A 17,089-nucleotide genomic window follows, 5' to 3' on the forward strand; every position below is an offset into this window, starting at 1 on the left:
GTTGATGTTCCCTTGCATCCCTGTCTGTTCCGCTTGTCTCAAGCGGGGTGAGCGAGTGCGAACGAATGAAATCGATTCGGGAAAAGCAAAACATCCATCATCAGAGGAGAGGACCTCGAAACGTCACAAGGAAGTGGCTGCAAAAAGTGTTTCGATCCGCATTTACCAGAGGAAAAGGATTCCGGAAGTGAGTGGAAAAGTTTTGTTATTATCCTGGATTGTGCGGTTGTAGGCACGGGAAGTGGTAGATTGAGTTAATGTTGATAGAATCGGTGCAATAGTTAATGGAAACAGTGAAGATTGAAGAGTTGAAAGTGGTGCCCGGAGGAAGGTATAGCTGGTCAGCTGCAGGGCAAGGACGACTTTTGTTTACAAGATTTTGCACCTTTTGCTTCCGCGGATCGGTAACTGGATAAGAAAGGCGGGGTTGCCGCAATCGATTGGTGACGGAGTGGAAAATGAGTTTAGCGGGACGTGTGAAATGCCGCCCCGGAATCGGAATTTGCTAAAGTGAGAAATCGTCTGCGTTACAAATTCGGTTCTCGATGACCACCAGCACGATATTAAGGAACGGTTTCAGCGCCCCAGTTCATCATCACAGGGTGAGTAATGACTTGCTCGGTTAAGTGGGTTAATTGCTCTCAAATGTTGTACGTGGTCAACAACCAAAAGAATTGTTTGGAAGGATCATCCATACAATTGTAATTATCTTGGAGGAGTTTCCGGCCTCCTTCCCGAAAAAAATCATAATTATCGAATTGGCCAAATTTGTGTTCAGCATAAGTCACGAAACCAATCACTCATATTCGAAATATGCTTCAGCTTCTTCCAAATCCCATTTGCAGATTTCAGTTCCTTTTTGCGAAAATCTATTAAAATTCGATCCTCGTTCTTCCTCGGCTCTCCTTTCCCATTTTCCGCAATCCATTCTCCATCACATCATTGATTTATTCATGCTCGTTTCCTTCCGTCTGCCCACTGCTATACTTGTCGCTTGTCGCTATACTTGGATGCGAAGGAAATGCGGCGGAAAATTTTTGCCGGGCTGTGGGTGGTGGCCGCGATGATAGACGAGAAAAACGTTGTTTTGATATATGTGTTTCTGGCGCTGTTGATGGTGATTTATGACCCGGTTTTTCGGAAGCAGCTTTTAGAATCGGGTCGAGTCGCGATGCCGGTTCGAGTTTATTACTTGAATTATAAATGAAATTGTTTGGATTTGTGTCAACTTTGGATCAGTTTTGCACAATTTAGGATGAGTTCTTGTAAATACAAACGATTTACGAGATGAAAATTTGGCAGTACACAGTGAATTTTCAGTGGATTAGTCTTGTCGGTATAGTTTTATAGAATGAAACAACATGAACAACTAGTGTTGATATCATATGATAGCATATGATCTAAACTTATTATTTTATTAGTATTATTTCAAACATCACAATAATTTCTTACATTTAGGTGTTATGTGTTAGGCAACATTGTCATTCTAATTTGGTAAACCTATATTAATCTATTATAAACATGTTGTCAACATCATATTACATTGCATTTACCGTACCAGTTCAAAATTGTAAAAATAAATTGAATGAACCTCCGTATAAGAGAAAAAAAAAAACACTTTTTAATAAACTTAACCTAAATCATAAAGGTCATTTAAGATGTACCACCTAAGGAAGGGATTCTTGTAGCTCTCCATACACAAATCAAATTGACCTTATTTCTTCCTAAACTCTTTCATATTAATTGACGCCTATTATATTCTTTCACATTACTATCAACCCATAAACATGCAATTCAAGATAATTTATCACCAAGTTTCACTACAAAACACAAATATCAAATCAACTGTTATAAATCGGTCCTACAATACGTATGACCCACAATTCAAGTAGTGACTACTGTAGTATCGAAGCTGGGCTTCAGTTCTGCGGGAGCACAGATTTGGAGAACCAATCCATCAGGGTTTCAGCATGAATAGTTGTCTGGTTCTTTAGGTTTGTGCTCTTGAAGGGTTGAGATTTGGCTTCGGTGGAAGACATAAAATCACTTCAGTGGTTCAACAATTAGTTACACTGGTAATTTGCTTGACTTTGTTCATAGACATGCAATTTCTGTAACGATGTTATTAGTCGTTAAGATATAATCTGACAAATAAATATTTAATTTGGGGATATCATACAAATGACTTGACAGAGTACTACAACGACGTTCAACAAAACTTTTAGATTAATAGTTTCGCAATGATTGATTATATACTTTACTACTTGTTGCGCTACATAAGAAGATGTTTTTCATTTGATATCTCTCATGTTGATATTCTAAGTTTATTTTTTAAATTTATTAGATTTAATCAGTAGTTTTCATATTTATATATTTTTGAATATTGGTTTTCCCTTGCATTTTTATTTTTATATGCTCGAAATACTATTTTAATATTGAATTACTCTGCTCGTAGGCTCTAAAATAATCAATAGAATTGTTTAACCTACGGATTCATTACATTTTGCAGCATTATTAGCATTATTGTGTCAAGTCCATCCCATACATCACATCCAACCCAATCCTATTCTTCTTCTACCATGGCGTTTGCGTGGTCAGTCTAGACTGTTCAGCTATTATCCCTCCTATCTCCAGCTTTGGATTGACTTGCGCTCTTATTACCCCATCAAATGCTGCAAAATGAAAATGAAAATTGTTACGGTTTAAGTCTTATACCGTCATCAATCATCAAAGACTCTATTTTCTATGGATATTACTTATGATGATACTTATACATTTCAAAACTAAACGATTTTTATCGTTGAAAGTACAGCCTATACCTTCATCTGGTCCCTTCATCTATTTTTCTTATTCTTCTTCTTCTTCTTCTTCTTCTTCTTCTTCTTCTTCTTCTTGACATTAACACTATCATTGAAACAGAGCCTGCTTCCCAGCTTAATGTTCTTATGAGCACTTCCACAGTTGTTAACTGAGAGCTTTCTTTGCCAAAGTTTCACATTCGTATATCGTGTGGCAGGTACGATGATACTTTATGCCCAGGGAAGTGAAGGAAATTTCCATTAAGAAGAGATCCTGAACCGGCCGGGATTCGAACCCAGACACTTTCAGCATGGCTTTGCTTTGTAGCCGCGGACTCTAACCACTCGGCTAAGGAAGACCCCTTCATCTACGAAACGAATTTCCTAAGCGTGATTTTTTTATAACATGCAGCAGGTATATCAGTTCTTGATGAATATAGTGACCGTAAAGTGCCCTAATGCAACGCATTGTCTAATTCCGCGTATTTCATACAACATCGTTTTTATATGAAACTACACATTAACCCATTAACGCCCAAGGTATCTCACAATTCAAGCGTGTAACCTTACTACAATAGTTGTAAATGTTGCACTTCGCTTGCCTTTCCATTGGCCGTTATCTTCAACCGCTCTGTTAATTCCGGATGCTTCCATACTCCTTGGAAGAAATCATTTGTTTTGCCGATTTATAAAAAAGGTAAGAAGACTGATGTCATCAACTACCGCGGAATCGCTGCTTTGTGTGCTACGTCGAAACTGTTTGAGTTAATTGTTCTAGACTTTCTCAAACATAATTGCTTGAAACTCGTCTCGGAGACCCAACGCGGTTTTATTGAAAAACGTTCGACATCGACTAACCTTGTAGCCTACACGTCCTTTATTATAAAATCAATGGAAGCACGCAAACAGGTTGATTCCATATACACCGACTTCTCGGCCGCATTTGATAAAATCAACCACCAGATCATGATAGCTAAACTGAATCGTCTGGGAATATGCGGAAGTCTCCTAGCATGGCTTCAATCTTATTTACTCGATCGAACTATGTCCGTTAAGGGTTGTGCTACTTTTCCCCGAATGTCGGTTCCCCGAATGTCGTTTCCCCGAACGCCAGTTCCCCGAATGCCAGTTTCCCGAATATCCCGTTTCCCCGAATAGCCCTCTTCCCCGAAAAGTTTTTGGCACTCATATTTGTCATAACTTTATACATTTTTGGGGGGATGAACGTACTGGTCATCTGATATGCACCCTTCTTTATTTGATTGGCGGTTCTTACGAGTTTTACCGTCCTCAGCATTTTGGCAACATGTGTATAGTCGAGAATAACTAAATACCTCCTTCTTTTGATTGCTTATCGTTTTTTTTAATTCACCATCCTGCCACTATTATAGCACCTATTTGAACTGCTACACTTTTCGGGGAAACGGGTCATTAGGGGAAATGGCATTCGGGAAAACGGGTCATTCGGAGAACTGGCGTTCGGGGAACCGACATTCGGGGAAACGACATTCGGGGAAAAGTAGCACAATCTCCGTTAAGATATGCGATACTACGTCTTCTGCATTCCGTGTCACTTCCGGTGTACCGCAGGGTAGCCACATCGGACCCTTCTTATTCCTACTCTATCTAAACGACGTCAATTCACTACTCAAATGTTTCAAATTGTCCTATGCAGATGATTTCAAGCTGTTTTATGAAGTAGTGTGTCATCAAGATACCGTTTTCTTACAAAACAATCTGGATATCTTCACTTATTGGTGCACCTTGAATCGCATGTCTCTGAACCCTTCTAAATGCTCGGCCATCTCTTTTGGAAGAAAGCGCTCTTGAATCTGCTTTGATTACTCTATTGCTGGGGAGACTTTAAATAGAGTAACTTCGATCAAAGATCTGGGTGTTATTCTTGATAGTAACCTCAACTTTAAATCACATAAGCTATATAACAGCTAAAGCATCAAAGAGTCTAGGGTTCATCTTTCGTGCGGCCAAACGTTTTACAGATGTTCACTGTCTAAAAACGTTATACTGCTCGTTAGTGCGTTCCACCCTCGAATACGCAGTCGTAGTATGGGCTCCTTATTATAACAACAGCGTTCAAAAAATTGAAAGGATTCAGCACAAATTCATTCGTTTTGCACTCCGTCATTTACCCTGGAATGACCCATTTAATCTTCCGGTGTTCATTGATCGATCTTCCTTTATTGGAAAACAGGCGTAACATCTCCAAAGCATGTTTTATTGCTGATGTGTTACAGTCCCGTATTGATTGTCCTTGAGTCTTGAATTCATTGAACATTGATATTCACCGTCGTACTCTACGTTCGTATCAGTATCTTCGTCTACCAACCTCACGTACTAATTATGGACACAATGAATCTATTGCCAATATGTCTCGTTTGTTCAATAAATGTTACCATGTTTTCGATTTTAATTTGTCTCGTTCAGCGGTAAAGAGAAGTTTTAGTGAGATTTTTCAAACATAGTAGGTTTATTTAAGGTAGAGTTAGCTTTATTTAAGAATTTATGTTAGTTTTAATTCATCATTTGGATTGTATTATTCTGTTGATGAGAAAAGATGAGAAGGTTTTACGCCCATTTGAGAGAGAGCTAAAATGATAGCTCTACTCAAACGGGCTTTTCCCTTCTCCTAAATAAATAAATAAATAAATATTTATAAATAAATAAATAAATAGTTCTAAATAATGGACGCAATAGTTTCAACCCCCAACAAAAAAAAAACTATTAGTAACTTGCTTAGGTTCCGAAATTGTTACTAATAGTTAGTTTCCCATAAAATAAATACAGTTTCAGCAAAAAAAAAATGAAGTCTGGCGAGGATGCAAAACAACTTTGACGATGCATATCTCCATCGTTTTCTAAGCGATTTTCATTTTTTTGCACAAATGTGCAAAGTGTCCAGTTTTTGAATTGGACCAATCGAAAAGTGTCCAATTTTCGAGATCGATATCCATCTCAAATTTATTCAAAAATATAGTACACCTTAAGTTTTTTTTAACAAAATTTTCTGCCTAGTGTTTTCTGGTACGGATTTGTGGCACAAATTAAGCAATGTGACAATTTTTAGAATGATAAATTATGGTCAAAATAAGTTCTGGAACCACAATTCACATGTTTGGGTTGAAATATAAATTTTTGATTACACTCAAAATTTGTTTTAGTCAAATAACCTCGAAAAACCCTGTTTTTAATCTATTTACCTGTAAATCAAAGTTCGACCCTGTGACATGTAGTTTTTTCTACATGAATTTAATGTAGAAGCCCAGCAAACTTTTTTGGGCAGAAATAGAAATTTTTGATTACACTTCTTCTTTCTGGCGTTACGTCCCCACTGGAACAGAGCCTGCTTCTCAGCTTAGTGTTCTTATGAGCACTTCCACAGTTATTCACTGAGAGCTTTCTATGCCAATTGACCATTTTTGCATGTGTATATCGTGTGGCAGGTACGAAGATACTCTATGCCCTGGGAAGTCGAGAAAATTTCCAACCCGAAAAGATCCTCGACCGGTGGGATTCGAACCCACGACCCTCAGCTTGGTCATGCTGAATAGCTGCGCGTTTACCGCTACGGCTATCTGGGCCCCGTGTTGATTACACTATAAATTTCTTTTAGTCAAAAAACTGAAAAATTAAGTTTTTTAATACTGTTTGCCTATAAAGCACAGTTCAAAGCAATACCTGGTGGATTTCGCGACTGAAACATGACAGCTGAAGTCTATTGAATATATTTGTGCAGAAATAAATTTTTTGATTACATTCTAAATTGATTTCAATTTTGAAAATTACGAATATCCCATTTTTTATAATATTTGCCAATAAATAAAAATTTAATGCGATGACATCTTGTTTTGTCGCAATAAAAGTTATTATCGCAGTCTGGTGAACATATTTGTCCAGAAAATAAAATTTTTGAGTGCATTTAAGTTTTATTTTATTTCAAGAACTTTTTTAAACTTTTTGCCGGCAAATAAAAATTAAAAACAATTTATTCGACTTCTACGATCCCCGACAAAACATCCGGAGAAAGTTTGAAGCTGTTTTTCTTTAATTTCTTGGCGAATAATGAAATTGTATTTGTATTGAATTATGTTTTAGTTTGTAACTGGTAATATTTGTTAAACTAGAATGAGTTGTACATCATTGGGATCTGTATTTTCTGTTGGTGTCATCCAATTAAATATATAAAACAAAGACTTCTAACTTTTTTCACATCAATCAGCTTATAAAAGTCCATTGAACGTTTCTGGTTGTAATTAGAAAGTGTTTATTATATTTATGTTTATTTCACTAGAATTGCGAAAGAAGAATTTTCTAACTTAATGCGATGACTCGTTAATCCGTTTATTTTTATACTTAGTAAGTCGAGTCTAGTACACGACACTGAAGACGGCCTTACAGATGAGGTCGAAATACGCGTATCTGTCAAAGGATACAAACTCTAGTGGAATTAAATGGTATAGTACTAAATTCGGTTTTTTCATCTACTTATAGGTATTCTACTAAACAGCTCGAAGATTTATTATCAAACTTAGGTCGTCAAAAAACATGTCATCGCTTTGATTTAAGGTAAAAAGGGATTAAATAGTTGGATATTTCCTAGCTTTTCATGAAAAATTAATTTTGAGTGCTATCTAACATTCAAATCTTGCTCAAACATGACCCCCTAACCATTCATTCTTAGGCACGGTAAGCATGACCAAGCTGAGGGTCGTGGGTTCGAATCCCACCGGTCGAGGATCTTTTCGGGTTGGAAATTTTCTCGACTTCCCAGGGCATAGAGTATCTTCGTACCTGCCACACGATATACACATGCAAAAATGGTCATTGGCATAGTAAGCTCTCAGTGAATAACTGTGGAAGTGCTCATAAGAACACTAAGCTGAGAAGCAGGCTCTGTCCCAGTGGGGACGTAACGCCAGAAAGAAGAAGAAGGTAAGCTTAAAGCCGTATGAATTAGGGGTCAACTGTGAGGTGGACTTTTATCACGTCGAAAAGAGCCTCAAATGATGCTTTGGAAATCGTAGAGAACGCACCAGACATCGCCATCAAGCACATCCTTTGGAGATGGCTCAATTTGGATTGGATTGTTCTCACTTCGCCCTTTTGCCACCACACAAGATATTCATATGCCAATATTGGTCAAACAACTGTTATGTAAATCCATATGATACACTTTTTTTTCTGTTCGGAACATAAACCACTGCGACCAATATTTGATCTATTGTCGTATCCTTTGTTTAGTGGATGTCGTGTTACCTTATCACTATTAGGAAGTGATTAAGTATTCGGTTTTCTTACAGTTGTAATTCCTAATTTGATCGCAGGAAAGGATTCTAATTGAAAAGTTCCGCTATTTATACCCTTTGTTGAAGAATGATGTACTTGGTTTGAGGTCCCAAGTTTTACCAAAATTTCGCCGACACTGACCGAAGTACAGACTTTCTTGACTCTGGTTTCAATGTGAGGTGTCCAGGAAATAAATCTCAGTGTCAAAAAAGATAATAGATGTTTTATTCGGGTTAACCGAAAGTCCATATTGGCGACACCAACTCTTGACTACCTGAAGAACACTTTGCATCAGGGCAACAGTGCACTGCTTATGCACATACCAACTATCAAAGCTAGATAGTCGTCGGCAAATCCATAAATTGGGAAACCGTTTTTATTGAGTTGCCTCACTAGCGTTTCTGCTACAAGATTCCACAAAATGCTCCCCCTTGGGGGCATCCGTAAACATTCAATTTCTGAATCGCAGCTTGACGCAATGTCGAGAAGAGATGTTGGTTTTTGAGCATTTGGAAAAACCAATTGGTTATCAGTGTAGGCAGCCCATGGTTTCGTGCAACTTCCAATATGGCATCGAAGGACAGCTTATTAATATACAAGTTTACACCCAAGCAGGATTGCTTCTGAGCGAATGCTTTCTCAATATCGTATACAACTTTGTGTAAACCGTGTTAACGAGTCACTGTGGACTTTCCAGATTGGTAAGCATGTTGATTCACATGTTTACCAAATAGACATCACGGATACGATGATCGATAGTGCGTTCCAGACAATTCAAAAGAAAAGAGGTCAGACTGGATCGCTTATGAAGATAGACGCACGTCCTCCCTTCTGGATAAACTTCACAGTAAAATCACGCCGGGATTTGGAGATATACTCGGTACCAAAACTGCTCACAAGTAGCTTTTTTGAAACATTTTTAATGAACTCAAATTTCTTCAAATGATCTTACAAAAAATGGAATTTGGCCTGCCACACAATATTTCTTCAGCAATTTACAATATGCTAAACAGAGTAAACTGCAGGCCGCGAATTCAACCGCATCTGTATGATATTATTGATACCTCAAAAAAGAAAATCAACACGGATTAAGGTTTGAAACCTTTAAAGCTAGTGCAATAGTATCATCTGTGCACCAGTATCCGCTCATGCTCCTATTTCCGCTTATGGTGTAAACACATATTTTTCGTGTCAAAAATCAATATTTTTCGCACGGATATATTCTACAGGCGACTTTCCACATCTCGATGTTCTATATCTATATAAGGAGAGATTATGTCGATGATTGCTTCGGTCCCTTCAGTTTGCATACGATTTCTGTCTCCATATCTCGATTTCCTCCTTATCTCGATATCTCCATATCTCGATGTATTCCTGATTATTTTTTTTGTTCTCAATTGTCTCTCCATATGTCGATATGAACATTATCACTAGACCAGATTTAAGTGATTCAAAACAATTTGGAAACTCGACATGAAGTTTGTTTGTTTATTACCTTCCTAGTAACGGAGTGATTTTCAATCTAGTGTTCATTAAATTAATGTTCTTTGTCTCGATCTCTCCCCTTCTCGATGGTCCCTTCGATATCGAGATGTGGAGAAGCGACTGTAGTAATATTAACAACATATATAGGCCTCTGCACTGTTTTGATTTTGTATGGGATTTTGACTTTTACTGGCCTTGTTGTTTACAAATTTCATGAATGAGTGAAAGAGAGAGGTACATTTTTGTGCAGAGCCCCATAGAGAAGGTATCGACCGTGATTGTTTTTCATATAATTTGTTAGGTAGAATACAGGACGCTTTGATGATTACTGGTTCCCGTATGGTTTGCTCAATTTTCACCACCTAAACAATTTCAATCTTGTCACTCCCTTGCGACGCCTATCCACCTATTCATTTCCTCATTTGTTATACATCTTTTAAGACTTCCTTTACCTTTGAGTCGCATGACCGATACAGCTATAACAAATAATATGAATATTAACAACTTTTAAATGAAGGCGTCTAACATTATTTTCATTTGATAAAATTTATTTATATTGAAAACAAAAACCTCGTGAGCGATTATTGGATCACTAGGTATTTTTGTGTGTTCCAATAACCGCTCATGCAAAAAAAATAAGCAAAATTTTATAGAAAATACATTTTTGATTCTATAACATTCCCCAGAAAACCATTCCCCCGAAACCCATTCCCCAGAATTCCATTCCCCAGAATCTCATTCCCCAGAATGTACCATTCCCCAGAATTTCACTCCCCAGAATGAACCATTCCCCAGAAAACCAATCCCCAGAATGGACCATTCCCCAGAAAATTATATACCTACTTTAAAGTTTTGAAATAATCTATTTAAAAAACTTGAAAATTAAACTCCATACAAAGTTGTTTACAAGTACATGAGAAGATTAGCATTGGTGCTGCTAATTATGAACACTTTACGCATAATTCAAATTTCATTTGCAAATGAACTATCACAGTAGTTTCACTTTTATTGGCACTTGTGAAAACTGATAGATCAGTCTATGGGGAAACACAATATCCAATATTTATTTAAAAGAATATACAACTAATCACTACTCTGCACAAAATAGAGCTACACCCTTATTTCGGTATAGTAGATTCCAAATGTATAATTTCACATGTATGCCCAATTTTTATCAAATGTAGTGATGTATGCAGCTTTTCATCAATGTTTTAAGAAGGTGCATCATCTCTTACTTTTTAGGGCTACACCGATTAGAATAAAGACGTTTCCGATATAATGATTACGTAAACTCGGCAGAAAAAAAACTTACTATTCTGCACATTAAAATGATACGCCCTGCTTTGCGTCAAGTCTAAATTACAAATGACTTGTTTAATTTTGCACAAAATAGTGATACACCCTTCTTTCAGTCTTATCCTGTTGACGATATAGACAAACTTTTCCGTAAGGATACCAAATGACAAGAAGGCATTTGGCATGATTGATTAAATGATCAAGGACCATTTGATATAATGGTCATTTGGCCAATGACCATTTGGCATGACATGAAGAACATCCTTTTTGAAAAGAAGGAGCATAAGTATGGCTGGATGGCAAATGGCTTTATACCAAATTATTTTATGCCAAGTGACCTTTTGCTATATGGGCTCTCCATCGATATATTTTGCCTATATCATTAATGAGATAATACTGAAAGAAGGGTGCATCACTATATATGCAAAAATAAACATATAGTCTGTATATTTTATGGGAATGTATTAAAAAAGGGTGTATTATAATAATATGCAAAATACTCATGAATAGGGGGATTAGGGGCATATTGGACACATTAGGTAAATGCTTATTTTACATAGAATGGAAATATGTTTCTTTGCTCTAAAATAAATCCACCGCTTCCTCTGCTTTGCTTATAAACTAATTTGAAGCTGAGAAAAAAATATAGTAGAATTTCAGAGGACAAATGAAGCAAAGCGTAAACTTTTATACCGTCCAAACGTTCATATACAATACAGATTTCGTGCAGTTTATAAAGTTTTGCTGAAATATGCATATTCCCAGAGAGTAAGGGGGTGTCCATTTCGCCCCGTGTGTTCATTATGTCCCTAACCCTCCTACCTACATATTTGATTTGTCACATCAGACCTTAGCCTGTCACATAAGTGACTCTTCTTCCTCTTTTCTGGCGTTATGTCCCTACTGGGACAGAGCCTGCTTCTCAGGTTAGTGTTCTTATGAGCACTTCCACAGTTATTAACTGAGAGCTTACTATGCCAATGACCATTTTTGCATGCGTATATCGTGTGGCAGGTACGAAGATACTCTATGCCCTGGGAAGTCGAGAAAATTTCCAACCCCAAAAGATCTTCGACCAGTGGGATTCGAACTCACGACCCTCATCTTGGTCTTGCTGAATAGCTGCGCGTTTACCGCTACGGCAATTTGCGCCCCCACATAAGTGACTCACGCAAAGCAATAATTAAAAAAAGAAAAAAAAATGGATATTCATATAGCTTTCTGGGGAATGGTGCATTCTGGGGAATGGAATTCTGGGGAATGTTACATTCTGGGGAACGATTTTCTGGGGAATGGTTCATTCTGGGCAACGGAATTCTGGGGAATGGTTTTCTGGGGAATGTTATAGAATCTACATTTTTTAGTAAGTTTGTCATGAAATCTGTTTACCGCGAGCGGAAATAGGAACACTTAGATGCAGTAACAAATGCAATTAAATAATTTTTCATATTATTTTTATTTTGCCGCTGATAACCTATACTTGGAGATACATTGTGACATAAAAATAGTGTTGACCGACACAATATTTATCTTATAATGAACATTTGAACACATAACTTCTTTTAAATGAGCGGAATCTGGTGCACTGATGGTATTACCTTTTTATTCCATTCTATCTTTCCCTATCTGTTTCCAGACAAGATTTTTTCTTGTAATGATGCGCCTCAACCTGAAGTTTCTGCTAGTATGCCTATGCTTCGCCGTGTTCCTGATCACGTTCACCCTGTGGACCAACTGCGGAAGCGATCTGCCATTCGCCCGCGGCCTCGTCCCCAAGTGGAACCACCGATATGATAGTGGTATGTAGCAAAAGCATTGAACCTTAAATTTTTACCTACAATTTAACCTACTTTTAGTAGACAATCAACTGGAACTGACGGAGGAGATCGACTGCGTCATCAATCAGGAGTATACGATCGGATGCCGGCGCGAAGGAGACGAAATATATCTACCGTTTTCTTTCCTGAGCAAGTACTTCGAGGTGTACGGTTCGCTCAATACGGTAGATGGCGCCAAGCGCTTCGACTGGTCCCACAGCTACGGGAAGGTGAACAATCCGAAAGGAATCTACGACCCGAAGGGGATTTTCATGTACTTTGAGAACTACAATGTGGAGATGCGGGATCGGGTCAAATGTATCAGCGCGATCGAGGGTGTTCCAATATCGACGCAGTGGGAAAGTCAGGGTTATTTCTACGCTACCCAGATTGCCCAGTTTGGGCTGTCGCATTACAGCAAGAACTTAACCGAACCGGAACCGAGGAGGAAAGTAATCGAAGATGGAGAAAAGGAACTGGCCGACTGGAGAGTTCCGAAGAACAGTTCTCTCAGTCGTTCGTATATGAAGGACAAGGACACCACAGTGGTGCACTTTTCGACTGGAAAGCACTTCGATAGTGCTATAGCATTGCCGATGGATCACGTGTTGGACTTGGTGTTAAGTGTGAACTTGTTACTAAGGCCAAATTCGAGCTTCATGGTGACCCTGCAGAATCGAGAAACGCAAAAGTTATACAATGTGATTTACATCTTGGCGGATTTGATGATGAGTGTACAGGACGATAATATCTACTACGGGATTGGCCAGAATAGTACTTCAACTTGGAGAAGACTGACGCGAGATTTGTTTGTGGATCTGCAGAAGGGTCTACCGCAGTATATAAATACGGAGAAACGGCGGAAGATGCGAAGAACTGAGCTGAAAGTGGTGGAGATATCATTTCTAGGAAATGGAAGTTTCGATAATCTGACTTTGTCGACTAGCGAACATATCAGTCATTTTTACGATGCAGCAGAGTGGATGATCCGACATCAGGATCAAAGTACGGGAGGTTGGCCAATTCCGGTACGGCGGAAGCTTGGGGTGGGTTTTGGAGAGCTGTCTCGGGGATGGTACTCAGCAATGTCGCAGGGGCACGCGATATCGTTGCTGGCAAGGGCGTATCACCACTCGAAAGGTGATAAGCGATACTTGAAGGCGGCCCTGGATGGATTGAAACTGTTCAGGATACCCTCGTACCAGGGTGGCGTATTGGCCACCTTCCTGGGGAAGTACGCATGGTATGAGGAGTACCCGACGACGCCACCGTCGTTTGTGTTGAACGGGTTCATTTATTCGCTGCTGGGCTTGTACGATCTGAACTCGACAGCGCCGGCCAACCATTCCAACGAGGCAGCGTCGCTGTTCGAGCAGGGTATGCTTTCGCTGAAGAAAATGCTACTGCTGTTCGATACCGGGTCCGGCACGAGCTACGATCTGAGGCACTTTACGTTGGGTAAGTATGGTGATTGGTTGGGTCGAAAAAGGGTTGTCTATATACTGTAGTGTCTCAGAAAAAGCAATGTTCCAAAAGACTTGATGCTCAACCATAGAATGTAAAATATGCTTATTTATAGCATTTTCGTAGAACAAATCAACTTTTAATAATAAAGTTAAAAAATCTTCTAAACGGACAAGCACGATCTAGTGGCACAGTTGAGGAACATTGTTGAAAACATAATTTTCAACAGTTTTTGGTACAATTCATTTATTCTAGAGCTCTGGTAATTCTCTATCCTTGAATTTATAAATAATTGCTAAGACAAGAAAGATAGAGAAATTAATGGTTTCAATGGAAATTATTTGGCCAGTGTGGTGGACTCGCCATGGGTAAAAAAATCACTTAAATAAATAATAATAATAATAATAATGATTAGCCAATTAATCAATTACTATGATTTCTTATGAAAGTGGCAAAATTTTCTATATAAAACGGTGTTTAACCCATTATGGCTACAATTGACACCATGGCCAAAACCTGAAATTCCAGCCTACCAAAGATTTGAATTTTAGCGTTACGTTATAAATCAATGCTGCGATATTACAAGTTTGAATTTGTATAAATAATACTAACACATACACATTGTATAAATGATAGTTTAAATGAACTGTAACAAATACTTTTGATTATAACAAACATTTACTACAATCATACATTTGAGAGAATTGTACTCTTTACTCTCAAGTGGGATTATGTTTTGTTCGTCACTGTATATAGCGTTTATAATCCGTTTCTTCTCGTAGGAATCGCTCCGAATTTGGCCCGGTGGGACTACCATGCGACGCACGTCAACCAGTTACTTTTGTTGGCGACGATCGACCCGAACCCGATCATCTCACAAACTGCCGAACGGTGGAAAAACTACATGCTCGGTAAGCGAGCGCAGCACAATTAGTGTTAACTACACCGCATAAGATGTCAGCAACAATAAGAAACAATGGCTCTTCCTCTTCCTCCTAATGCCTTACACAAACAAGAACAAAAAAAAAAAAGAATTGTAATCTTTGATAAAAAAGACACGAAACACACGCCCACACACAACATCTTTTCAACCATAGTTTCTTCTTCATTGTGTCCCTATATAGAACAAGATTCAAACCCGTGAACTGTTACATAGTAGTGATTCTCAAATTTGTCACATTAATAGGACCATGAATACTGAAAAAGTTGGCGAAATCTAAGGCAGCACTTCTCTGCTTAAATGGAGATGTGTAGGTTTGGATAAAACTCGCGTGTTTGACCAACAAGCACACGTCTATTACATTGATACTGAGATAAGACTAGGTACTACTAAAAGTATGAAAATAGCTTATAGAGAGAGAGGGCACATAAATACACACACAGACATTTATACACACACACGTGGTTGGTTCCACAAAGTATGTTAGAAGCATAGAAACACACTGAAAATGATAGTGATTGTGATCGTTAACTAAATTAGAAGCAAGTAATCAACTGAACAGTATAGAAGCACGTAACTGCACTCATTTTCGATTTATAAGATGAAGTGCACTGTAAATATCTTGTTTAGAGGGAAGTGTTTAGAATGTTGTGTAGTGAATCCAACGCATAGAGACTTAGAGAAAAGGAATGGCTGTTTGAGATATAAACCGTGAAAGGATAGACTATTGTGTAAGATTATAGGAAACAGTCTGAAAAGAAAAACTACATATTTCAAAGAGACTAACTTTCTTGCCTTCTTTTGTTGACAAACTTTGTTTCGTTATTTGTTACATTTGTAATTCAGTAGACTAAAATATTGGCTTCTGTAAAAGCTATCGCGTGTAAATTATTGGCTTTGAAAAGTCAGCCCAACCGTTACTGGGTATTAGTAGCACATATCGGCGGTTAATATTGTAAAACAAGTATTGTTTCACTTATGTTTAATTTATCGATCGATTTGAGTTAGTTCCGTTATTTTAAGTACTGATGGGAAAGTGCACATACGTAGAACTTGTAAAATATAACTGAATAGTAACTTCTGTTCTGTGTGTTTAAATTTTGCTATCCTATACTTATTTAATTTGTAATAGTCGGTAAAAATTTATGTTTTTGCTTTCTAACAAGTTTGGTACAGTTCAGCCAAGGGCTGAAAATCTCCCTAATAAAGATAAATAATAATAATAAGTTTGGTACACATGAGGAAGTACCTACCGCTGTGAATGCCTGAAAACTGTATTGAAGAAGCTTACCAAGAGTATGCAGAAAAGTGTCATGTTTTTGTCTCTAGGTGGCTCTGTAGTCGATCAATTTTTCTTGTTCGTAAAAAGAACTATCATGATTCCCGATTTTGAAGCAATTTGAGAGAACAGGAAGTTTACTTAACTTTTGCTGAAAATATTGTACTCCATTTTACTTCTTCTATCTAAGATCTAACCAGAAATCATTCAAGGAATCCATTAACAGCGATGAATTTGTTAACCTTTCGGTAGTCGCGCGGTTTTTTTAACGCGAGTTGTCGCAGCGTTGTACTTTGTACCTTGCGATCTAGATTAAATATAGAAAATATCTTCGATAAAGTTGATTAAGAGATCAAGGGCGGTGATTATTCAGTTTCAAAATTCCGCTTCTAGGCGGCGCTAGTGTGCATGAAGCTTTTGTTTTGCAAATATCTCAGGAACCTGACCACAAAACGGCGCTAGTGCGCATGAAACTGTTTGGCGGATAGCTCAGAAGCCTGATTACATAGAAAGATGGCGTCTTCGACAAAGTTGTTCAGTAGTTCAAGGACTATCATTGTTAGAGGCAGTTGATTCAAAATTGTCACCAGACGACAGCGCTAGTGAGCATGAAATTCTCAAAATACTGACCACATGGTGTCTTCGGCAAAGTTGTTTAATAAGCCGAGGACCGCTCGAACTATGAGCTAGTTGGTTCTAAATTTGC

The 17,089-nt window shown here is 38.0% G+C and overlaps 1 protein-coding gene across 2 annotated transcripts; it reads left to right on the plus strand.

The window, feature by feature from the left end:
- The first annotated feature begins 82 nt into the window (after positions 1–82).
- Positions 83–16,186, plus strand: LOC5565650 (D-glucuronyl C5-epimerase). Of its 2 annotated transcripts, none has more exons than XM_021841214.1 (4): positions 83–602; positions 12,520–12,682; positions 12,743–14,158; positions 14,947–16,186. In XM_021841214.1, the coding sequence occupies exons 1-4, from the start codon at positions 546–548 to the stop codon at positions 15,096–15,098; spliced, it is 1,788 nt and encodes a 595-aa protein (XP_021696906.1). In that variant the 5' UTR covers positions 83–545; the 3' UTR covers positions 15,099–16,186. The 2 variants fall into 2 exon arrangements, with proteins under 2 accessions (XP_021696906.1, XP_001650002.2); XM_001649952.2 differs by having other exon boundaries at positions 108–602; positions 12,740–14,158.
- Positions 16,187–17,089: the final 903 nt, after the last annotated feature.

The sequence above is a fragment of the Aedes aegypti genome, chromosome 2 (genome assembly GCF_002204515.2).
Source record: "Aedes aegypti strain LVP_AGWG chromosome 2, AaegL5.0 Primary Assembly, whole genome shotgun sequence".
NCBI lineage: Eukaryota > Metazoa > Arthropoda > Insecta > Diptera > Culicidae > Aedes > Aedes aegypti.

What these genes read in the sequence shown, in the direction of transcription:
- LOC5565650 (XM_001649952.2), top strand. Translation starts at nt 546, where the DNA reads ATGACCACCAGCACGATATTAAGGAACGGTTTCAGCGCCCCAGTTCAT. An exon ending in CCCCAGTTCATCATCACAGG is followed by an intron (nt 603 to 12,519) that starts GTGAGTAATGAC and finishes ATCTGTTTCCAG; the next exon opens with ACAAGATTTTTTCTTGTAAT. An exon ending in GAACCACCGATATGATAGTG is followed by an intron (nt 12,683 to 12,739) that starts GTATGTAGCAAA and finishes ACCTACTTTTAG; the next exon opens with TAGACAATCAACTGGAACTG.